This window comes from Halichondria panicea, chromosome 17 (genome assembly GCF_963675165.1).
Source record: "Halichondria panicea chromosome 17, odHalPani1.1, whole genome shotgun sequence".
Taxonomy (NCBI): Eukaryota; Metazoa; Porifera; class Demospongiae; order Suberitida; family Halichondriidae; genus Halichondria; species Halichondria panicea.
This window is the reverse complement of record NC_087393.1, coordinates 735,385-752,958: the sequence shown is the minus strand read 5'-3', so window position 1 is coordinate 752,958 and position 17,574 is coordinate 735,385. Positions and strand designations below refer to the sequence as shown.

Here is a 17,574-nt window from a genome sequence, read left to right as displayed (position 1 = left end):
TTGAAGGTTTAGACCAGCTACAGCTTTTAAAGGCCACACATACTTCCATCGAGGCAAGCAGCAAGGCATAATCGACTGGTTAGTGTGTGTGTGTGTGTGACGTGTGTGTACGTGTGCACAACCATTGACCCGTCCATCTTCTAAGCTAGTCTGGCCACGCCCTCCCCAAATTAGTCTTGCAAAGAGGCTGGAATTTGAGACTACTTCTAAGTAGCTAAGCCAAATTAGTCTTCATTGGGGGGCGGCGATCAAATCAAGCTAAGTGGTTGACCACAAATTCAAATTCAAACTAAAGTGATGACCCTTTTCCCGATTGAACGATTGAACAGTAAAGGGTTAATGATATTCATAATCATGTCCTCTTACTGTGCATGGTTACAGGCAAGTTTTAGTACTTCTTCTAACACTCTAGCGAAGCAAAACATGGCGAGAGGCATTAGCACAGCGCAGTTTGCATCACTCGTTAGTAAGCGTCAATCACCCAGATTTTGAATGATTGAGCGCATGCGTTAACAGTGGATACCAGCATTAGGAGAGGCTAGGCTCTTTCCCACCCCACACTTTTTGGTGCTTCCCCCGGCCAATCGTATAGCACATTGCAAATGTCTATGTTTATACGTCCTTGACATAATAGCTACAAAACTAAAAGGATACACTGTAGTACAGTGAAGGTATACAGTCCCTATTCAAAAATGTATATGCTCTATTATCAGAGGATATACAATTATAGAGTCTATTATATAGCTACAAATCAGTAAAAGCTAAATATACACAGCACACTATAATTAGGTCAAGTCCGTAAAGCAGTCCAGAAGTATTTTCCTTTAGCACCAACCCACGTGTTTTTTGGTATTCTCGCAAAGGCTATCCAGAGCCATATTGCTGTCCATAATGCAGCTAGTTGGAGAAGAAGTGCAGTCCTTGCAGTTAAAATTTTTAGCAGTGCAGCTTCCCTTGCCATACAGTTCGGTACACTGACATGCTCCGTATTCGTCAGGAGCGTTAAAAACATGTCCAGCTTCATGAGCGAAAACCCTGTCAATCTGATCGGGACCCCAACCGTCATTGCTGTACTGCATGTATATAGGTCCGCCACTACGGGAATACGCATAATGGCTTTGCCTGTACTTAGAGAAGAAAGCAAGGAAAGCACCATCAGCGTTATAGTAGCTTTTGACATTTTGTGCTAATTGGTCCATTCCAGCTTTACCAGTTGGGTAATGAAAAGCTTGAAGTGTAGGATCAACAAACACATTGTGGCAAGATTCACGGCTAGGGCAAGAAGTTGGATTTTCAGCACTGATTGTTGCCCTCGTATCATACATCACAAACGACAAAGTAACCCCTTCTACCGAGGCATGGTCTGACCAGAATTTAAGCCCTCTTAGGCATTCACTGGAAATCGTATTATACTCAGCATTGTTTATTGCTAAGCTACCAGGACCCGAAGCAATAAGAATAATAACACCAATCTTCCCAGTCATGGTTTGGCGGTAGGGTGTACCTATCTGAGAACCTTCGTCTGAATCTTCTTGTTTAAAGGCCATTGGAGCCATTCTTTCTGTCCACTTTTGAACCGGTGGTTGTGGTTTCAGCTCATCTTCTCGTGCCGTCCAGTAGGCATGAGCATGGCGAAAAGTTTCCGCTGATGCTGAGCTCGAAATATGGGCTGAAGCTTGACTGAAGCTATTCTGCTTGGCTACATGAGAGGGGACTTTTACAACTAAGAGGTTGTGACCAAGTTGGAGTAGAACGCGGCCTCCAGCAGCTTCCACTTCAGCAGTTGCCTCGTCAATGTTTTCAGTGTGAAGCAACATCTCCTCCATGGCAGATTTCCTGTAGAGCCAAGTAATAATATAGATCGATCAATTTTGAAATTTGCCAGCAATTTACCCTTGTGAGTCTTGTTTGTGGGATGGCTTTGGTGAAATATCTCCCTCGATCACTGCTCCATTCTGAAGTTCACTGTATACATATAAATAATCATAGACTTGTAAAAATAAGTAAGATATGTGGCACATGATATCGTGTCGTACATTAATCATACCGATCATTGAACATCGACTCAAATTTTTGAATGTCTCCAATTGGCTCAGGATGAGGCTCGTCATTATCATCAGCTTTCAGATCTTGTAATACCTCCTCAATTTCACTGCATGATGAAACAATAGCAAAGAGCATAAATGGTATCGTGCTGGACATTGCAGTAAGTATTATATAGGTGGATTGCATGCTGATATGAAAGGGCATAACTCACTTGAACACAGTTTCCAGTTTAGCCTCTTTGTCAATCAGACCAGCTAGTGATGAGGAAATCATACAGCAAACCACAAGCAGCAGCAACTTCATTTTGTTCAGTTGGTTTTTCTGACTTTTGTTGTTAAAGATGTCTTGAAATCTCTGAGAGTGAAGAAAGCTCCAAAGATCATGCTTTTATACAAGTCTCAGGTAAGTAAAAGCATGCATGCTCAGTTGATTTATATTAAGCTGGAGAGAAACATCTGAGCACTTAGTGTATATGCATGGCTAGGTCGGAATTCTAATTGACACAATTAGAGAAAATAAAGAATGACAATAAGCGTATGCGGGACGCATTTGTAACTATTATGGCTATATACTTATACCTACCTCTATCTAATGACTAATTATTTTGCAGTTCTTGTCTTACCAAACTTTGTTTGGGGCAACCAGTACTGCCATGGCCAGTATACAGAAAAGCGAGTGCATGGCCGCATTTCAGGGTAAGTTTGTATCTTGCTAGCAATCCGTGCCAAACCAAAATGGCTGGTATATCGAGGTGGCCGTACTTCAGAGAGCCAAAATAGCGAGAATCTATTGTAGTTGATCATGCATGACTATTGCGTAAAGGATCGGGTAATTTCAACGTATACGCTTGTCAATAGAATGTCAAATAGCTGCATGGTACTCATGAATTTTCCACCAACGCAGGAAATGCTGCATCCACAGTGTGGGTTTTCATGCATGAAGGATAGAGTCAGGTACAAGCAAAGTGTCTCTATTAAGTGCCGTGTAAGCGGGCACATACCTGAGCTCACACATGCACTGATTGATTGATTACAGCCCATCATGCATTCACAGTGGACCAGGAAAAAAGAATGGGGGGGTTCAAAGCAAGGAGCGCGCATTGTTGGAGTTACGCCCACTTCCGGATCCGGTCACAGGTCTTGCAGCAACACCATAGGGAAAAGCCCAGAGAAAAGAACTAAAGGATGTATATCTCTAGAATCCATTCTTGAGTCAGGTTACAAGCAAAGTGTCTCTATTGCATGTATCTAGAAAGCCAGCACACCAGAGCTATATATGTGTTTACCTTGAGTCGCGTACACGGACTAGATGTAGTTGATTGCAGCCCATCATGCTGCCCATCATGTATTCATGCACGTCTAGTTGGTCATGCATGACTATTGCGTAAAGGAGATCGGGTCTTGCATTTTATAGAAGTATTAAGTTTCCTGCTTCTCAAATGTCACATTGTCAGACACATTAATTAGTAAGGCAACTTACCTAACACAATTATAAACTACTGATTTAATTGAAGGTCAATGGAGGATAGAGGCACTTTGAGCAAAGTGTCTCTGTTGCATTAACCGGGCACATACCACAGCTCACCTACACTGACTAATTGATTGCAGCCCATCATGCATTCAATGCCATGCATATCTAGTTGACCATGCATGACTATTGTGTAAAGAAGATCGGGTCTTGCATTTTAACACCTGTCAGTAGAAGGTCAAATGGGGATGGTACTCGTGAATGTTCATAATTATGTGTTTAAATTTATTGAGAGACATCTCTAGATTCTTCACTTAGTTCTCCTATATACGTGCTCCTATACCGTTCAACCGAATAGTCTCTAGAAGTATGCCCCCTATTGCGTTGTCAAGAAGGCTTGCACACTAGTCTGAAGCGATGGTCGTATGGTCGTGATATCTTGCAGTTGGAAGTACAAAGACTTTCCATACTTTTAATACATGCAGAACCAAGCTTATGAGCTATCAACAACGAAAGAGCTATACTATACCATAGTATAGCTCTTTAGTTGTTGATTAATAGCTCGTTTGTATATCATAGACATATATAGTAGAGTTACAATGTCGTGCTAGACTTTGTTTTGCAGCCAGACTATGCCTCGCGAGAAAAAAGAAGGAAATCATTCATTGATCGGTGAAAGAACGACACGAGAATGCAATGTCCGTCCACATGTCCACGTCAAAGCTGGCCTCTACTCTATATATTAAATATCTAACATCTATATATACCTAACTCCTTCCCTTCACACCCACACATATATACAGATCTTGTTTCCACTTTTAATGTGGTGTCAGAGAAATCAGAAGTGTATCTAGGACACTAAGTTTGTTACTATTAATAACAGAAAATGTCAAGAAACTTAATATGTAGCACTGCTAGTGTAGTGGTATCATGCAAGATTCCCATTCTTGCGACCCGGGTTCGATTCCCGGGCAGTGCACTTTTTATTTTTATTATAAACCATAATTTTCTGATATACAATGTAAGTAAAAGCAAGAGTGTATGAAACATGTTAATGTTTTTTCCCCACTGATTAGCAAAAAGGAGTAAAACAGATACAGTGTTCTAAAAACATGAGTGTTCAGTAAATAATCAGTTTAAGAGGCTCCACCATCGAAGAAAGAGTTGAGATGCAGCTCCAGCGTGTCTGGTGTGTACTTGACGTACTTCTCTGGATTCTTAGTGAAGTTAAGTGAGCCATACCTACAGTAAACAGTTACACATACTATACATAGTTAACACACAATGGGCTTACTTACATTCGATGGAATTCCTTGTAGAGTGGCACAATGACCTCAATGTTGGTGCCCCTAACCCTGCTTCTCAGCTGGGGGTCCGGGAGAGACCACTGTTCCTGAACTCTGTGCAGTTCCTCAAACTCGACATTGAAGCCCTTGAAACGATCCTTGAGTTGCTGACGATGCTGCTTACTCAACTGTACAAAAGAATATAAATGTTTAGCATTCCTAAAACCACGTGAATACATTACGGTACTGTGTAGTAATTTACGTAAGTATATAGCTGAAAATAAATCAAATGCCAACCTTGTCTGTTAGCGACTTGCTAGCCATTGAGATGTCCTGCCCCAGAAATGAAATGAGTTTGGTGAAGCCCCTCTGATAGGCACGGCCGTGTTGCTCCAACAGACCCTCAAAGTGCTCCTCTATCCCATCATAGGCAGTCTCCAGTAGATCAAGCATGTAGGAGTTTCTGCATTTCACAATAAATAATCACACTGCACACAGTGCATGTATAATTCTTATAGATCTCACACCTATACACGCTACACAATTACAGTGTTAAAAGCGTAAGCACCTTTTGAAAGTCTTGTGCATAAAGTGGTAGTTATTGAGAAGAAAGATGGCTGCCAGGAATGGGCTCTCATAGTTGTGAGCTTTATTTTCCATCTTCAAGTTGAGGGCATTGAAAATTTGCACTACATGATACCAGGAATAAATGACATCAAATGACAAGTACATGACATCACAACCACTCACCTAGGACCGTCCCTAGGGCTTTCTTTCGATCTGCTTCAGTGGATTTCACGGAAAAACTACTCTGGCCGAGGAAAATCTCCCCGAGAATACGGGAGTAGTCAAGTAGGTTCTCTAGGAACATGATCGTCTGTAAACGGGAGGAGGGGGGAGGGGGGATAGTGTATAGTATGGAGATTGTGTGGTGACTTACGTTACTGGTCAGTTCGTGCACTGTTCCGTCTTTGGGTAGGTTGGATATCTTCTCCGAGTCACTCTTGATGAAGGTTATGTACTGCTCTGAGAGAGTAGAGGATACCTAAGGATATCAGAGGGTTCATAGTACACACCTAAGGATATCAGAGGGTTCGTGGTACAGCCTAACCATTACACACAGGCACTCACTAATTTCTCAAACAGCAGTAATAATCGTGGAAACCGCTCGTAGGGTAGTGACTTGAGTTCCCCCAGGACAGCCTTGTACTCTGGAAGCAGTGAGTGGATGTGCCGAATGAGGCGGAGGCAGGAAAGAACAACAGCAAACTCGTTACGGGCAATGCAACGCTTGGCTTGATGAAAGAGGGCCTACAGAAGAAAATACAATAATAGCTACTTAGAATTAGTATATTTACCTCTCCGTCTCTCATGAAAAACTCGATGGGTCTCTTGGTGAGCTCGTCCAGGACTACCTTATGATGGGAAGTGGGTATGATCTGGGTCATGAGTCGAGACTCTGCTTGTATGAGTCGTAGAAACACAGTACTGGCCATGATCAATGTGACCACCCCCTCCAGTCTCTCGTCACTCTCAGTGCTGTTGACACTACTGGACTCCATACTACTGCTACCAACACTACTACTGGGGACTGCAAGAGGGGGGAGGAGGGGGAGTGGATACATACCAGTAATTTGCTATTATGAAGTTATTTATAGAATGACAATAATTATAGCAGGATATACCACATCTGGATAGTGACAGTATGCTAATATATATTTCCAACCTAACACAATCCCTCCTAGCCTCTAATACATACAATACTGGATAGGTTGTATTTCCAGGCCTATAAGGATTTCTAATAACAGTACATGTAACCATAATTATTGTCTCTAGTCGCAATTAACATACCTGGCTGTATTTTACGTGCTGTCCCTCTCCGAGTGGGCAGAACTAAAATATAGAGGAAACATTTCACAAACATACACACATGCACACAGAATGATGCAGGTACTCACAAGGAAAGGAAGCTTTCTTAGGCATCTGCAGGGAGGCATAGCAGTTAATACATACACACATACACACAGCACTTCCACTTACGTTTTCTCCCAGCAAGTTCTGTCCGCCCTGGTTGATTTCCTTGATTGAGTTAAGACCACGGCCTAGAGTACTCGAGCGTAGCTGAGCGTATATGTTCATCACGTCAGTGTGACCCTCCCCTGGAGCATGCACAAGGTACTCTGCTATAGCGTGAAGGTCTGTAACCACTCTTACTGGCAGGAGCTCCATGGGGGGCAAGTCTGTGGGGGGTGGATAGCGGTCACTTTCTGCCACACATGTATATACGTACCTTCACTGTCTTCCATTGTAGCTATATCGTGAAGTATAGCCAAGGGAACTGGTTTTGAGAATTTCTTGAGGAGTTGGAGAAACTCTCTAGACAGAGCTTCTAGACCGACCTCAAACAACTCTCCAACATGGCCCAGCTCAACACTGTGTGCATTGTATTGCATGAAGAACTCCAGTGATGACTTCAATTTGTTGAGTAGGTCAAGGTAGCCGGGGATGTCGCCCCCTGGTCCCTCACGTATTTTAGTCTCCACCTCATCAGCCACAGCATGGAACGCTAACATACGGTCCATCTCAACCAAAGATTTCTCCACATCTGATCACACTCCATTAAGGATGCTTAAATGCATACGTTTTGGTTTTGAAGAACCAACTATTGAACTATTGGTTTATAAACGTGTATGTATAGTGTATAGGATACTCTCTTGTAGTCTTGTGAGTCTGAGTGTTTGCGTGTAAACTGGTTTGATGGTCTCGTCTAATTTTTTGAGACGTCCTGTGAACGAGTCGAGAATCTCCACCTGCGGATGGGTGTTGTGGGTACGGGTATGTGTGGGTGTGGTGTGGTGTGGTGTGTGTGGGTGTGGTGTGGTGTGTGTGGGTGTGGTGTGGTGTGGTGTGTGTGTGTGGGAGTACTGACCATACTGTCGGTGAGCTGCTGACTCTTCTCCAAGTTCAACTTCATCTCCTCCAGTTGATTCTCATCCTATAATTATACAGGGCCAGGGACATGATAAAGTAGTGACAAGAGTGTAGTGAGTTTAACAGTATAACGTACCTGCTTCAGTTTTTTGTTGATGTCCACTTCAATAGCAGTCATCGCTTGAAATTACTGTCTAGGATCTGAGAAACAGCGTTAGAGTATTTCTAGAAGATAACAAAAAGCACACAGCATAGGTACGTAGCTGTACTATAGACTTCTCTATGACAAAATCTTGATAGTTTGCAACTGCTCAAAGCTCAAACAGCCCCTCCCACACATCAGCCACGCCCATGCCATGTGAGAAAAGCAATACAAACCTCGAATACAAACTGTCTATTGGATCTCTGGGAGTCTCTAGCTCTGCTGTATTGTTCTGAGACTGATAGTGAGGTGTGTAGGAACCATGGGTCGAAGGTCCACCAAGACCACCAAGACTGGCAAGTTTATGAACCCCACAGATCAATGGAGTGAGTAAATAGTCCAATGTGTGTGTGATATATTCACCATTGCTTGTTTGTGCCTAGGGAAACAGCAAAGAAGGAAAGAGCTCAAAAAGGTTTGCCCTTATAACGGTATCCCTTATTCTATGCAGTCAAACAGTACGCCCTTGATATAGTACGTAACGTAACACATACAAAGACTTCATGATATTCATAGCCTGTTCTATCCCAATGTATCTCTTTCCTCCCCTCTTCCACCGTAGAACAAGAAGCAACGTCAGACCGTGCGAGAGGCTGTCCTGAGGATGAAGGATGTCGGGGTACTCCTTGAGGAAATTGAGGAGATTGAGAAGCTGCAGATGACCTCTGTAACTTCTGACCCCTTACCTATTGACAGAGGGCTGGAGGAAAAGAAAGAAAAACTACACCAGTCAGTGCACAGGGTTGCAGCGTATTATGTGAGTGCAGAATGTTTGCTTGTGTGCGCTAGTATTACGTAGTTTGATCTGTATCTATTTTAGGGTTTCTTTCATATGGGGCATTTTGCCCTCCCCCTTTGGATCAGATAATTATGCTTTTCCTCTTCAACATTTACAATGCTATGTGATTTTGCTTCACTTATGTTGTGCTGTTTTCTGTATATATAATTATTATAGCAAAGTGAGGACCCAAAGAAAGCTCAGGAGATAAGACTGTGAGTGAATCATACTTTGTACATGTATGATTGTAAACACAACATAAATTTGGTTGTATTGTCCTCTTCACTTGACATAACATCTTTTACGATTGTGTTCCTCCAGTATGATAATGGAGAGTGAGAAGAAACGTCGCCAGATGTCCTCAGTTTACAACTCGTATCGAGCAGCCAGGTCAGAGTACTCAATCGACCAAATCCCTCTACCTGAGTCTGGTGAGTACATATACAGGTGGTGTATGTGTATAGTGGGTTTAACTTTATCTACGCACAGATGGCAGTGTTCTACCGTCTGACATTCCAATGCCTGGTGAGTCCAGGTAAGCCTATAGTATACTGCCTGCCTTCTATACCATTACTACCACCCCAACCCCTCATACAGTTCTATTGGCCCGTCTCTGCCCCCCGGGTTGGTTCCACCCGGGCCACCCCCTGGATCACCACCACCAAACCTACCCAACTTCTATGTCATTGAGCAAGAGAGAAGGAGTGTACGATTTGCTCCTGACAGCGAAGGAGAATCTGACAACCAATCAGAATTATCCAGCTCTGATAGTGAAACTGAGGAGCCTCCTGGACCGCCCCCTGGAGCCCCGCCCACCCTAATGCCCCCTCTCCATGTTGCCCCCCCTATGTTACAGGGAGGATCGTTTCCCCCTCGGCTGCCCCCCATACCCCCTCCTAGTATGCCACCACCACCATTTAATGCTCCTCCTAAACCTCTTATGCCTCCGAGTGCACCACACATTCAGTCCGGAGCCGTATTGAGTGCACCCTCGTTAAGACCTCATTTCCAACCACCATTTATCGAGGATAAAGCACCGATTGAAGACTCTAAGAGGGCTACTGTAATCTCTGCACAACCACAGCTACGAAATATGACTGCCGAAGTGACCAAGTTCATGCCTACTAGTCTGAGAGTGCGTCGAAACCATCCCAAGTCCTCCACTACTAAGATGAAGCCAGTTGCTTCCACTAAAGCGCCTCCAAACAAACCAACAACAGAAACTAACCGACCTCCACCCACTCAAGGAGATGCTTATGATTCATTCATGAAGGAAATGCAAGGACTGTTGTAGCTCACAGAACTGTGCATAATACTTATGCTTGCATTTTATGGTGCTATAAATTTTTCTTCTCTGGTGGTACAGTTTTTCTTCTATATAATTAATTTCATATGTATCAACATTATTTTAATTGGCAGTTAAAACATAATTATTGAATTGAGCTATTTATTAATAATCGGCTATTAAAAGGGAATGTCAGCATGACGTAACACAAACGAACATAAACAACTGAGTGACTGATAAATGTGGTATGATGTATGATGATTGGGTGGGAGGGAGTCAGTAAATACATGCCTCGCTGAGGAGAGGAGCTTGCTTCTTGATACCAGCAGTTGAGTAAGTCGATGAGGATGACCAACTGCTCTCAGGAGACCACATGCTCGTCTTAACATATGTTGGCACAGGTTCGGTTCTCTTGCTAAGATTTCGTAACTCATATAATGTCTTCTCCTTTGATTCGGCCCATGGGTGATAATGCTTGTCAGTGGGTGATTGCGACTGGCTGTTGTCCCAGGGACTGGGCAGTATTCCTAGTGGGGGAGAGTCTTGCCTCAACACGGCCTCCTCTAGCAATGCTCCATTGCTCTCACACACCGGGGGATAGGCTGGGACATCACTGGCTAGAGTAGCGACCAATGGAGAACATACAACTGGCTCGCCAATGTGACCTAAATCAGGAGTTCCCAAAACAGGGGATCCAAAGCTTGGTCTGCACGATTCACTAGGACACGAGGCACAGCCAACTCGCTGACTGCTAAGCAAGGACACCCAGTCAAGATCTCCAGGAAGGCCACAGGGGTCGGCAGGATAAGTGCTCTCACTCTTGACACGTCGCTTCTTTATCTTAGGGGCTCTGCTCTCATGACAGGTACTAAATGTTCTTTTGCGTGCCTTTGATACATCTCCCAACAGGGTGGAACATGTCTCATGAAAAGTTTGAGAGTAGTCGGGATTTATTCTCCAGTAGGAGCCTCGTCCGTTGGCTTGGGACACTTTGACAAACAAGTCATTAAGAGAGAGGTTGTGTCGAATCGAATCCTGCAACAACACCCAATAGTTAATTGATACGGACATTCATGACACCGATATTCATACACATTAATCAATGAATTTTATTACGTCTGCATGCCTTAGCTATTCATCTCACTGGAATTCACTAGTGCATGCGTCTATTTTGAACATCCCACAACTCTCCGACTCCCACATTACCACTCACCTCCCACAAGCTGTCCATTAAGCGGTAGAATTTGAAATTGACTCTTATCCATTTAAACACTTCACTCAGAGTCACTCGTCCGGTTCTGCTGTGCTTTATTGCCAGGCAAATTAGCGTTGTGTCGGAAAAAGGAGGTTTGCTTGAGTCAGTACGATACTTTCTTGGAGCTCTCCTAAACTCTGCACACTGTATCAGGCATTTTCTCACTGGGGATAATGAAACACCAACAGCCGAATTGTATTCTTTGTTTGGTGAACATTTGCTCAATATGCATTCATCTTCAGGTATAGGAGAAATGGGAATCGCTACATCAGGTGTGACAAGATCGAGGACTCGAAGATTTACCAACCAATTCAAACTTGTCAGACTAGTGTCAATTGGCATTGCCATTTCAGAGGAGCTGTTTCCTCTTGCTCCAAGACTCGGTCTGTGTGCCTGTCTGGAAAGCTTGGAGGTGAAGGTCATCATGTCTGCTTCCTGTTTCTGTACTGTTAATGTTCCAAGCAGAAGGGAACCGTGTAGCTTGAGTAGTTGCTGCAGCTGGTTTCTTATCACTAGACACAATCAGATAAGCCAGCAAACTCATGTGCTAGAACAAGTCCTGCTTCTTTAGTCAATTCTTACTTGCAGCTGCTCCAGATCTAAACTCGCGTATCAACACACCCCCTTTTTGCTAATGTTTACACCTTGTCAGTCAAATCTCCGCAGGATTGCAAACGAGATACGCCCACTTTTTGGACTGAATGTTGCACGATCTGCACAACATGCAGCATGCAAGTAATCTAGCAAAACTTGTAAAAAGCCTCAGTTTTTCTCTGAACTAATTCGCATGCAAGTGTACACATTTTAAATACTCACTGAGTCAGGCAAATTAACAGATGAGCTCACCGTAAATACCATAGCTACAATGTTATTACTCCATTGTTACCATGGATATGTTGTTTGACGGATTACCATGGCAACATTCAGTTCTAATTAACTTCTCAAACACAGTATAATGAGAAATATTGAAACAATTAATCATTGATGGTGAAATGTGCACAGTTATGATACCACTGTCTGTACAAATCAAACACAGATAGTCACAATAAACAATCAGTGCTAGAATACACAAAAAACAATAACTGAAAATTTCAGTAATAAGATTTGATGACAATACAAAATGTGCAAATTAGGGATTGGTGCATGTTGTTGATGAGTTGTGTAAAACTATAAAGACAGGACCAAGCTGAGAATGCAGTGGTCAGCCGTGTACAATCACTCCTAAGCAGTCAGATGACACAACAGTGTACATACAAAACACGATTCCAATTAGAGCACGGAGGACCTAACTGTTGGACATCTGTTGGCATCGTACTATGGGGGGCTCTTGCAAGAGACTTTGTGCTGAGTCAGCAGGAGAAGAGGTATTCAGTTGAGCAAACATGGCCAGGGTGTCGGGAAATGCAGGAGGAGTCGCAGGAGTGTTGGTGGGGACACATTGCTGTGTGTGCGTGAGAGAAATAAAGGTGGTAAAACCTTGATATTGACACATGCCATCTGTTAAAGCATTGGAGCCATAACAATACAAAATCTACTAAGGGCATGCTGTTTACAAGCTCCATAAGTGATGAATAATGCTTTTCTATTAATAGCCAAAACAGGAATGCTAGTAATTCACACAATGCTGTTGACACGTACTACACTCAGCTATATAACATTATCCATTAGCCCAGCACAACCCTAATGAAGTCACTTCCTGGGTAAACAAACAAACGTACACAAGACATCCTTGAACCCAGTGAGCTCCCTGCAGAGCTAGAGTGAGCAGAAGGAGTCACCTGCATCTGGGGCTGGGGCTGGGCCTGTCCTTTACTAGGCACAGAATGACCCTCAAAGAAAATACTCAAAGCAACCTGCATAGTATGAAAAATTAATACAATTTTAGTGTTGTTTACTGTTCTTGGGAGGTTTTTATCACCTTTAAGCTTTTATGAAAGTGATCAACACATGCAATGTGCTAAGTGTGGCTAGTCACGCACACATACCTGTACCTACTGACAATGCATGCACAAGGCACACTCATAGCAAATACACACACACACAGTATTAAACCAAGAGACACAATACGAACACACTACCTACCTCAAACTGCCACTGTGCTGACTGTAAGATGTGTGTGGCTTGTTCTGAGGTGCAACCGACAGCGTTCACAAATTGGTTGACCATCACTTGCTTTCTCAGTATCTCCATACTGACATCTCCTTGGGAGTGACCGCTCTGTTCACTAGACATATTCTATTGCGCTACGAAGAGTTAGAGAAGGCCAAGCTAAAAACTCTTGTGTCTCGCTTGTCAATCCAGAGAGCTTGTAAACAAAGTGTGTCTGCTCACGTGAACAGATCAAAGGACAGCGTGGGTCTTAGACACGATTACATAACCGGGAATTCCTGCAGCATGCAACGAGCCCCACCCTCTTTAGAGGTGGGTTGCAAAAATACACATTGTGTATCCGCTCATAGAGCTTGTAGATGCAAGTTATAACAACACATTTTCATCAGAAATAAGATAAAATAATGGCAGGGTTAGGGTTTAAGTAAATACTAGGGTAGTAAGACTTGAGAAATTGGCCCAAAACAACCAAGAATATTGGCTTACATTTACGTAACTTCATACTAAAACTGACAAAAGAACCCTTTGTATTCAGATTCCCAACACGTAACGTGCATATATGTGAAGCTAAATATACTACTGACCTTACTGGGAACAAAAGCTACTCATTGAAAAATAATGTTATATTGCATGCGGAGCACATTGGAAGAAATTTTGAGGAGCATTTAGTAACATTTTTTTTACATACATATAGTGCAATTCATAATCTATTAACCAACTTCAATGTTAACAAACTGAAAGTATAAAGTGGCTAACTATTCTGTACAAGTCATGTATACAAAAAGTAAATATGTATATATTCACTGTCAGCGTAAATATTGATGAAGTCTGTATATAACGAGGAGACTAACACCTCCCAGGACTGTGGCAAGGTAAACCTGCATGAATGGCCCTGTCAAAAGCGATCTCAGAGAGAATCCGGAAGACTGGTTTCTTCTTCCACTGCGTTCACTGATCTGAGATAGTGCGTTGGTAGTGACAGTGAGTTTCTCCAGAACAGCAAGCTGATCACTGGTCATATCTTCTTCAATTAAATCAAAGTAGATGTAAACGAAGCCCTTACAATATTCTAGACAGTCACTTTGCAGGAGTAGATAATTATTCTCAGCGATCATGGCCATGATGACATTCATTCCTTTCAGTGATAATGTAAGGGTGCCAATGTAAAGGCAGTAATCGAATTCCGGCTCTTTTCCTGGTTTGAGATTAATTTCATCTGGCTGAACGTAGTATCGATCGTCACTTCCCACCACAACATGGTATCTTTTTATTAGAGTGTCGTCCACAAGGCACTCGCTAACATCGTACGAACTCACATAATCTTGACTCAGTACATCAATGTTCTTCAAATACTTTTCCTCCACTGCCCAAATTGAAGCATGAATATTGTGAACAACCAAAAAATATACCCAATTAAGACAAGCATCTTCTGGTTCGCTCAAGATTTGAGGATGCTCATGTAAACCACTGTATTTCTTAGTTATCAAATCCCAAACAATCCCTTTTGTCTCTTGATCAAATCCAGACTTGATTGCCTCAGGGTTATTCAACCCAAGCTTGTCTTCCAGTCTTCTCTTTCTCAGCTTTTGCTTAGCCATGGCAGGCAGACTATTTTAACCATCTGTAGTTAGGTGGATGTGGGGTGTGTAAAAATGCATATTTATTAATAGGGTGGTTTTTGTTATGTAATACCTTTCAGTTTGTGGCCATTGTGCATGTGGGTACAGTAGACCACAACTGATAATACATGCACAATGTATAAGCTGACTAGTCAGTCACTGTAGTGTCCCCATTCTAAAGTATGTCTGTCTCCCAATTAATGTTGGCTATACTTCCTATAAAGCTTTTGACTGAACTTCAACCCATCCACTGTCATTTCAATCACCTTCTGAGCGCGCAGACAGTCTGCGACCATTCAGTCGGTGAAAGATCACAACAAAATTCAACATAATCATAGAGACCATAGATTATATGCAAGGGAGAATGTTCCTCACTTTGCAACATTAACACCAGTCAGCTGTGTTAGGATCTTGCAGCATCGAGCCCCACCCTCCTTTAAAGGTCAAAGGTTAGATACAACCCGAGCACGTGGCCATGGCCGATAGAAGAAGTGAATTTGACCGTCTTGATCCAGCCTTGCAGAACAGAATTAGACGCACTCTGAGGATAGCTGGAGCTTGGTTCGGCCTTGTAGTTGTCAGTGCTGGTGTGGCGATCGTGTGCAAGCCTTATTTGGACAAGAAACGACGGGAGAGAGAGAATCAACCTGACTTTGTACCCACTGTCACTGTCAAGCGACCTAGAGCTCCATCAGAGAAAAAATAGTCTTCTCGAGACTTAATCATTAAAGGTATTATTTCTAACGTTCTAATGTAGCATAAAATAAAAGTACGTATTTACTACTAGATAAGGGTTACAGATTGCTGTTTGAACTCATTATTACGTCGTTTTCTACTTGTAGATCAACTGAAGTGTATGAGTTCAGAAAAAATGGCGAATGAAAGTTTACAAGGCCAAGAACTGTTTGTTGAGTGCATTAAAACCTGCTGTGGGGACATTCAAGCTCTACAGAGCCTATTCGAGGAAACACCCGGAAACGAGCAAGACAAGAAGTCAATTCTTGAGCAATCCTTTCGAGACACTCTCCACTCTGTCCTTGTTTCAGGGTCCCTGAATAACACAGATAGGACGCAATTGGTCAATCTCTCTATTGCTGCAGCACAAGGTGGTATTTGCTACTTCACAGTTCCGTTTATTCTTTTGGGGGACATTTTCGATTGCTCTACTCTTGATGTTTGCGAAGAAGTGTTCGGTTTTGTGGAGAGTCTTGTTGCAACTTGGACCAGCAAAGAGTTTTATAGCTCTGGAAAAATCCTCCTTTTGAGAATGTGCAATGATCTTTTGCGACGGCTTTCTTCTGCTCAAAACACAGTATTCTGCGGTCGAATTCAACTCTTTTTGGCACAACTTTTCCCCCTCTCTGAAAAATCCGCTCTGAATCTAATGAGCCATTTCAATCTGGAAAACATCACGGCCTACAACAAAGAAGCCGGAAAGAATGAAAGCCTAGAAAGCAACGACGAGGCTATGGATATAGACACAGGAACTGATGTCAAACCTGGGCCACCTATTGATTACAATTTGTACCACAAGCTTTGGTCAATTCAAGACGCATTTCGACAGCCCATTGATTCATTCTCGTCCGATTTCTGGAAGGCGTTTACAGCAAATATTCAAGAAATTTTACAGGCCTTTTCTAGTTTCAAGCTCGAGGACACCTCAGATCATGCGATAGGCTCGTCTCAAAAGCGACCCAAAAAGCAAAGGCATGCAAGTACGGCTGAGTATAGCGAATCACACTACTTTGCGAAGTTTCTAACGAGCGAAAAGCTAATGAATCTGCAGCTCCAAGATTCTCATTTCCGTAGGCACATTCTCATTCAGTTGCTTGTCCTATTCCAATATCTGACAACTGATACCAAGTTCAAGACTTCGGCTCAAGTACTGCCTGATTCCGGTTCCCAGTGGGTCAAGGACACTACAGAAGAAGTGTACAAACTAATTGAAGAGACGCCACCCAAAGGAAAGAAATTCGCTGCCTACATTCGCAAGATGCTTCAGCAAGAAACGAGTTGGATTGCTTGGAAAAACGATGGCTGTCCATCATTCGAGAAACACTCACTGTCCAACAAAGACCTCACACCAATCTCAACGAAAGACCACATTGGGGACAGAGCGGATTCCCCCACTATTGATATGGGTAATGCTGAGTTATCACGTCTCTGGAATTTAGGCTCTGACAATCTCGAAGCATGCAAGCAAAAGTCGCGAAATTTTACTCCCGATTTGAAGCAGTTTCTTGAAGAACCAATCGAGCAAGCCGACCCTGAAGCAAAGATAGAAGCTGACTTCAAGCTGATTAGTAATCCTAACTTTACCTGGCGAGCTCTGAGGCTGTTGTCGCAAGGAAGTTCTCATTTTTTTCAAAACACGACTGCTTCAATTAAGCAGATACCAGAGTTCCTCGAGCAGGTGATGATACAGACTGGAAAAGACTTTCAGAATGGAACAACTTAGTGAACTTTGTTGTATTGAATATGTGCTAGCTATCTACATGTGCTATTAATTTTGTAATGACCAATGCCCTAGCTATTATTATTATTAGTACATCAACTTTACAATTATAATTATTGTCCAACATGATAATTTATATAA

At 42.7% G+C, this 17,574-nt stretch overlaps 6 protein-coding genes and 1 non-coding gene across 7 annotated transcripts; 3 read left to right on the top strand and 4 right to left on the bottom strand.

The window, feature by feature from the left end:
* Nucleotides 1–605: 605 nt before the first annotated feature.
* LOC135351243 (uncharacterized) lies at nucleotides 606–2,860 on the bottom strand. Its single transcript, XM_064550206.1, has 4 exons — nucleotides 2,258–2,860; nucleotides 2,048–2,152; nucleotides 1,894–1,965; nucleotides 606–1,836 (listed from the first exon to the last, which is right to left on the bottom strand). Exons 1-4 carry the CDS (start codon nucleotides 2,347–2,349, stop codon nucleotides 825–827), a joined length of 1,281 nt encoding a protein of 426 aa, XP_064406276.1. The 5' UTR covers nucleotides 2,350–2,860; the 3' UTR covers nucleotides 606–824.
* A 1,561-nt stretch (nucleotides 2,861–4,421) lies between these two features.
* On the top strand, nucleotides 4,422–4,492 carry Trnag-ccc (transfer RNA glycine (anticodon CCC)). The gene has a single exon. It is a non-coding gene; the product is annotated as a tRNA-Gly (tRNA).
* Nucleotides 4,493–4,512: 20 nt separating this feature from the next.
* On the bottom strand, nucleotides 4,513–8,011 carry LOC135351236 (exocyst complex component 7-like). The gene is made up of 15 exons (XM_064550196.1): nucleotides 7,867–8,011; nucleotides 7,729–7,794; nucleotides 7,510–7,609; nucleotides 7,090–7,404; nucleotides 6,840–7,039; nucleotides 6,758–6,782; nucleotides 6,651–6,692; nucleotides 6,158–6,390; nucleotides 5,931–6,110; nucleotides 5,740–5,844; nucleotides 5,550–5,676; nucleotides 5,368–5,488; nucleotides 5,097–5,262; nucleotides 4,812–4,987; nucleotides 4,513–4,755 (listed from the first exon to the last, which is right to left on the bottom strand). The coding sequence occupies exons 1-15, from the start codon at nucleotides 7,906–7,908 to the stop codon at nucleotides 4,650–4,652; spliced, it is 2,004 nt and encodes a 667-aa protein (XP_064406266.1). The 5' UTR covers nucleotides 7,909–8,011; the 3' UTR covers nucleotides 4,513–4,649.
* A 40-nt stretch (nucleotides 8,012–8,051) lies between these two features.
* Nucleotides 8,052–10,128, top strand: LOC135351247 (WW domain-binding protein 11-like). Its single transcript, XM_064550210.1, has 7 exons — nucleotides 8,052–8,258; nucleotides 8,316–8,347; nucleotides 8,495–8,689; nucleotides 8,888–8,925; nucleotides 9,032–9,141; nucleotides 9,200–9,245; nucleotides 9,308–10,128. The coding sequence occupies exons 1-7, from the start codon at nucleotides 8,195–8,197 to the stop codon at nucleotides 10,002–10,004; spliced, it is 1,182 nt and encodes a 393-aa protein (XP_064406280.1). The 5' UTR covers nucleotides 8,052–8,194; the 3' UTR covers nucleotides 10,005–10,128.
* Nucleotides 10,097–12,101, bottom strand: LOC135351245 (forkhead box protein E3-like). Its single transcript, XM_064550208.1, has 2 exons — nucleotides 11,209–12,101; nucleotides 10,097–11,030 (listed from the first exon to the last, which is right to left on the bottom strand). The coding sequence occupies exons 1-2, from the start codon at nucleotides 11,674–11,676 to the stop codon at nucleotides 10,272–10,274; spliced, it is 1,227 nt and encodes a 408-aa protein (XP_064406278.1). The 5' UTR covers nucleotides 11,677–12,101; the 3' UTR covers nucleotides 10,097–10,271.
* Nucleotides 12,102–12,206: 105 nt separating this feature from the next.
* On the bottom strand, nucleotides 12,207–13,587 carry LOC135351249 (UBA-like domain-containing protein 2). The gene is made up of 3 exons (XM_064550213.1): nucleotides 13,333–13,587; nucleotides 12,969–13,103; nucleotides 12,207–12,691 (listed from the first exon to the last, which is right to left on the bottom strand). Exons 1-3 carry the CDS (start codon nucleotides 13,480–13,482, stop codon nucleotides 12,536–12,538), a joined length of 441 nt encoding a protein of 146 aa, XP_064406283.1. The 5' UTR covers nucleotides 13,483–13,587; the 3' UTR covers nucleotides 12,207–12,535.
* A 1,854-nt stretch (nucleotides 13,588–15,441) lies between these two features.
* Nucleotides 15,442–17,565, top strand: LOC135351227 (THO complex subunit 1-like). Its single transcript, XM_064550187.1, has 2 exons — nucleotides 15,442–15,709; nucleotides 15,821–17,565. Exon 2 carries the CDS (start codon nucleotides 15,835–15,837, stop codon nucleotides 17,434–17,436), a length of 1,602 nt encoding a protein of 533 aa, XP_064406257.1. The 5' UTR covers nucleotides 15,442–15,709; nucleotides 15,821–15,834; the 3' UTR covers nucleotides 17,437–17,565.
* The last annotated feature ends 9 nt before the right edge of the window (nucleotides 17,566–17,574 follow it).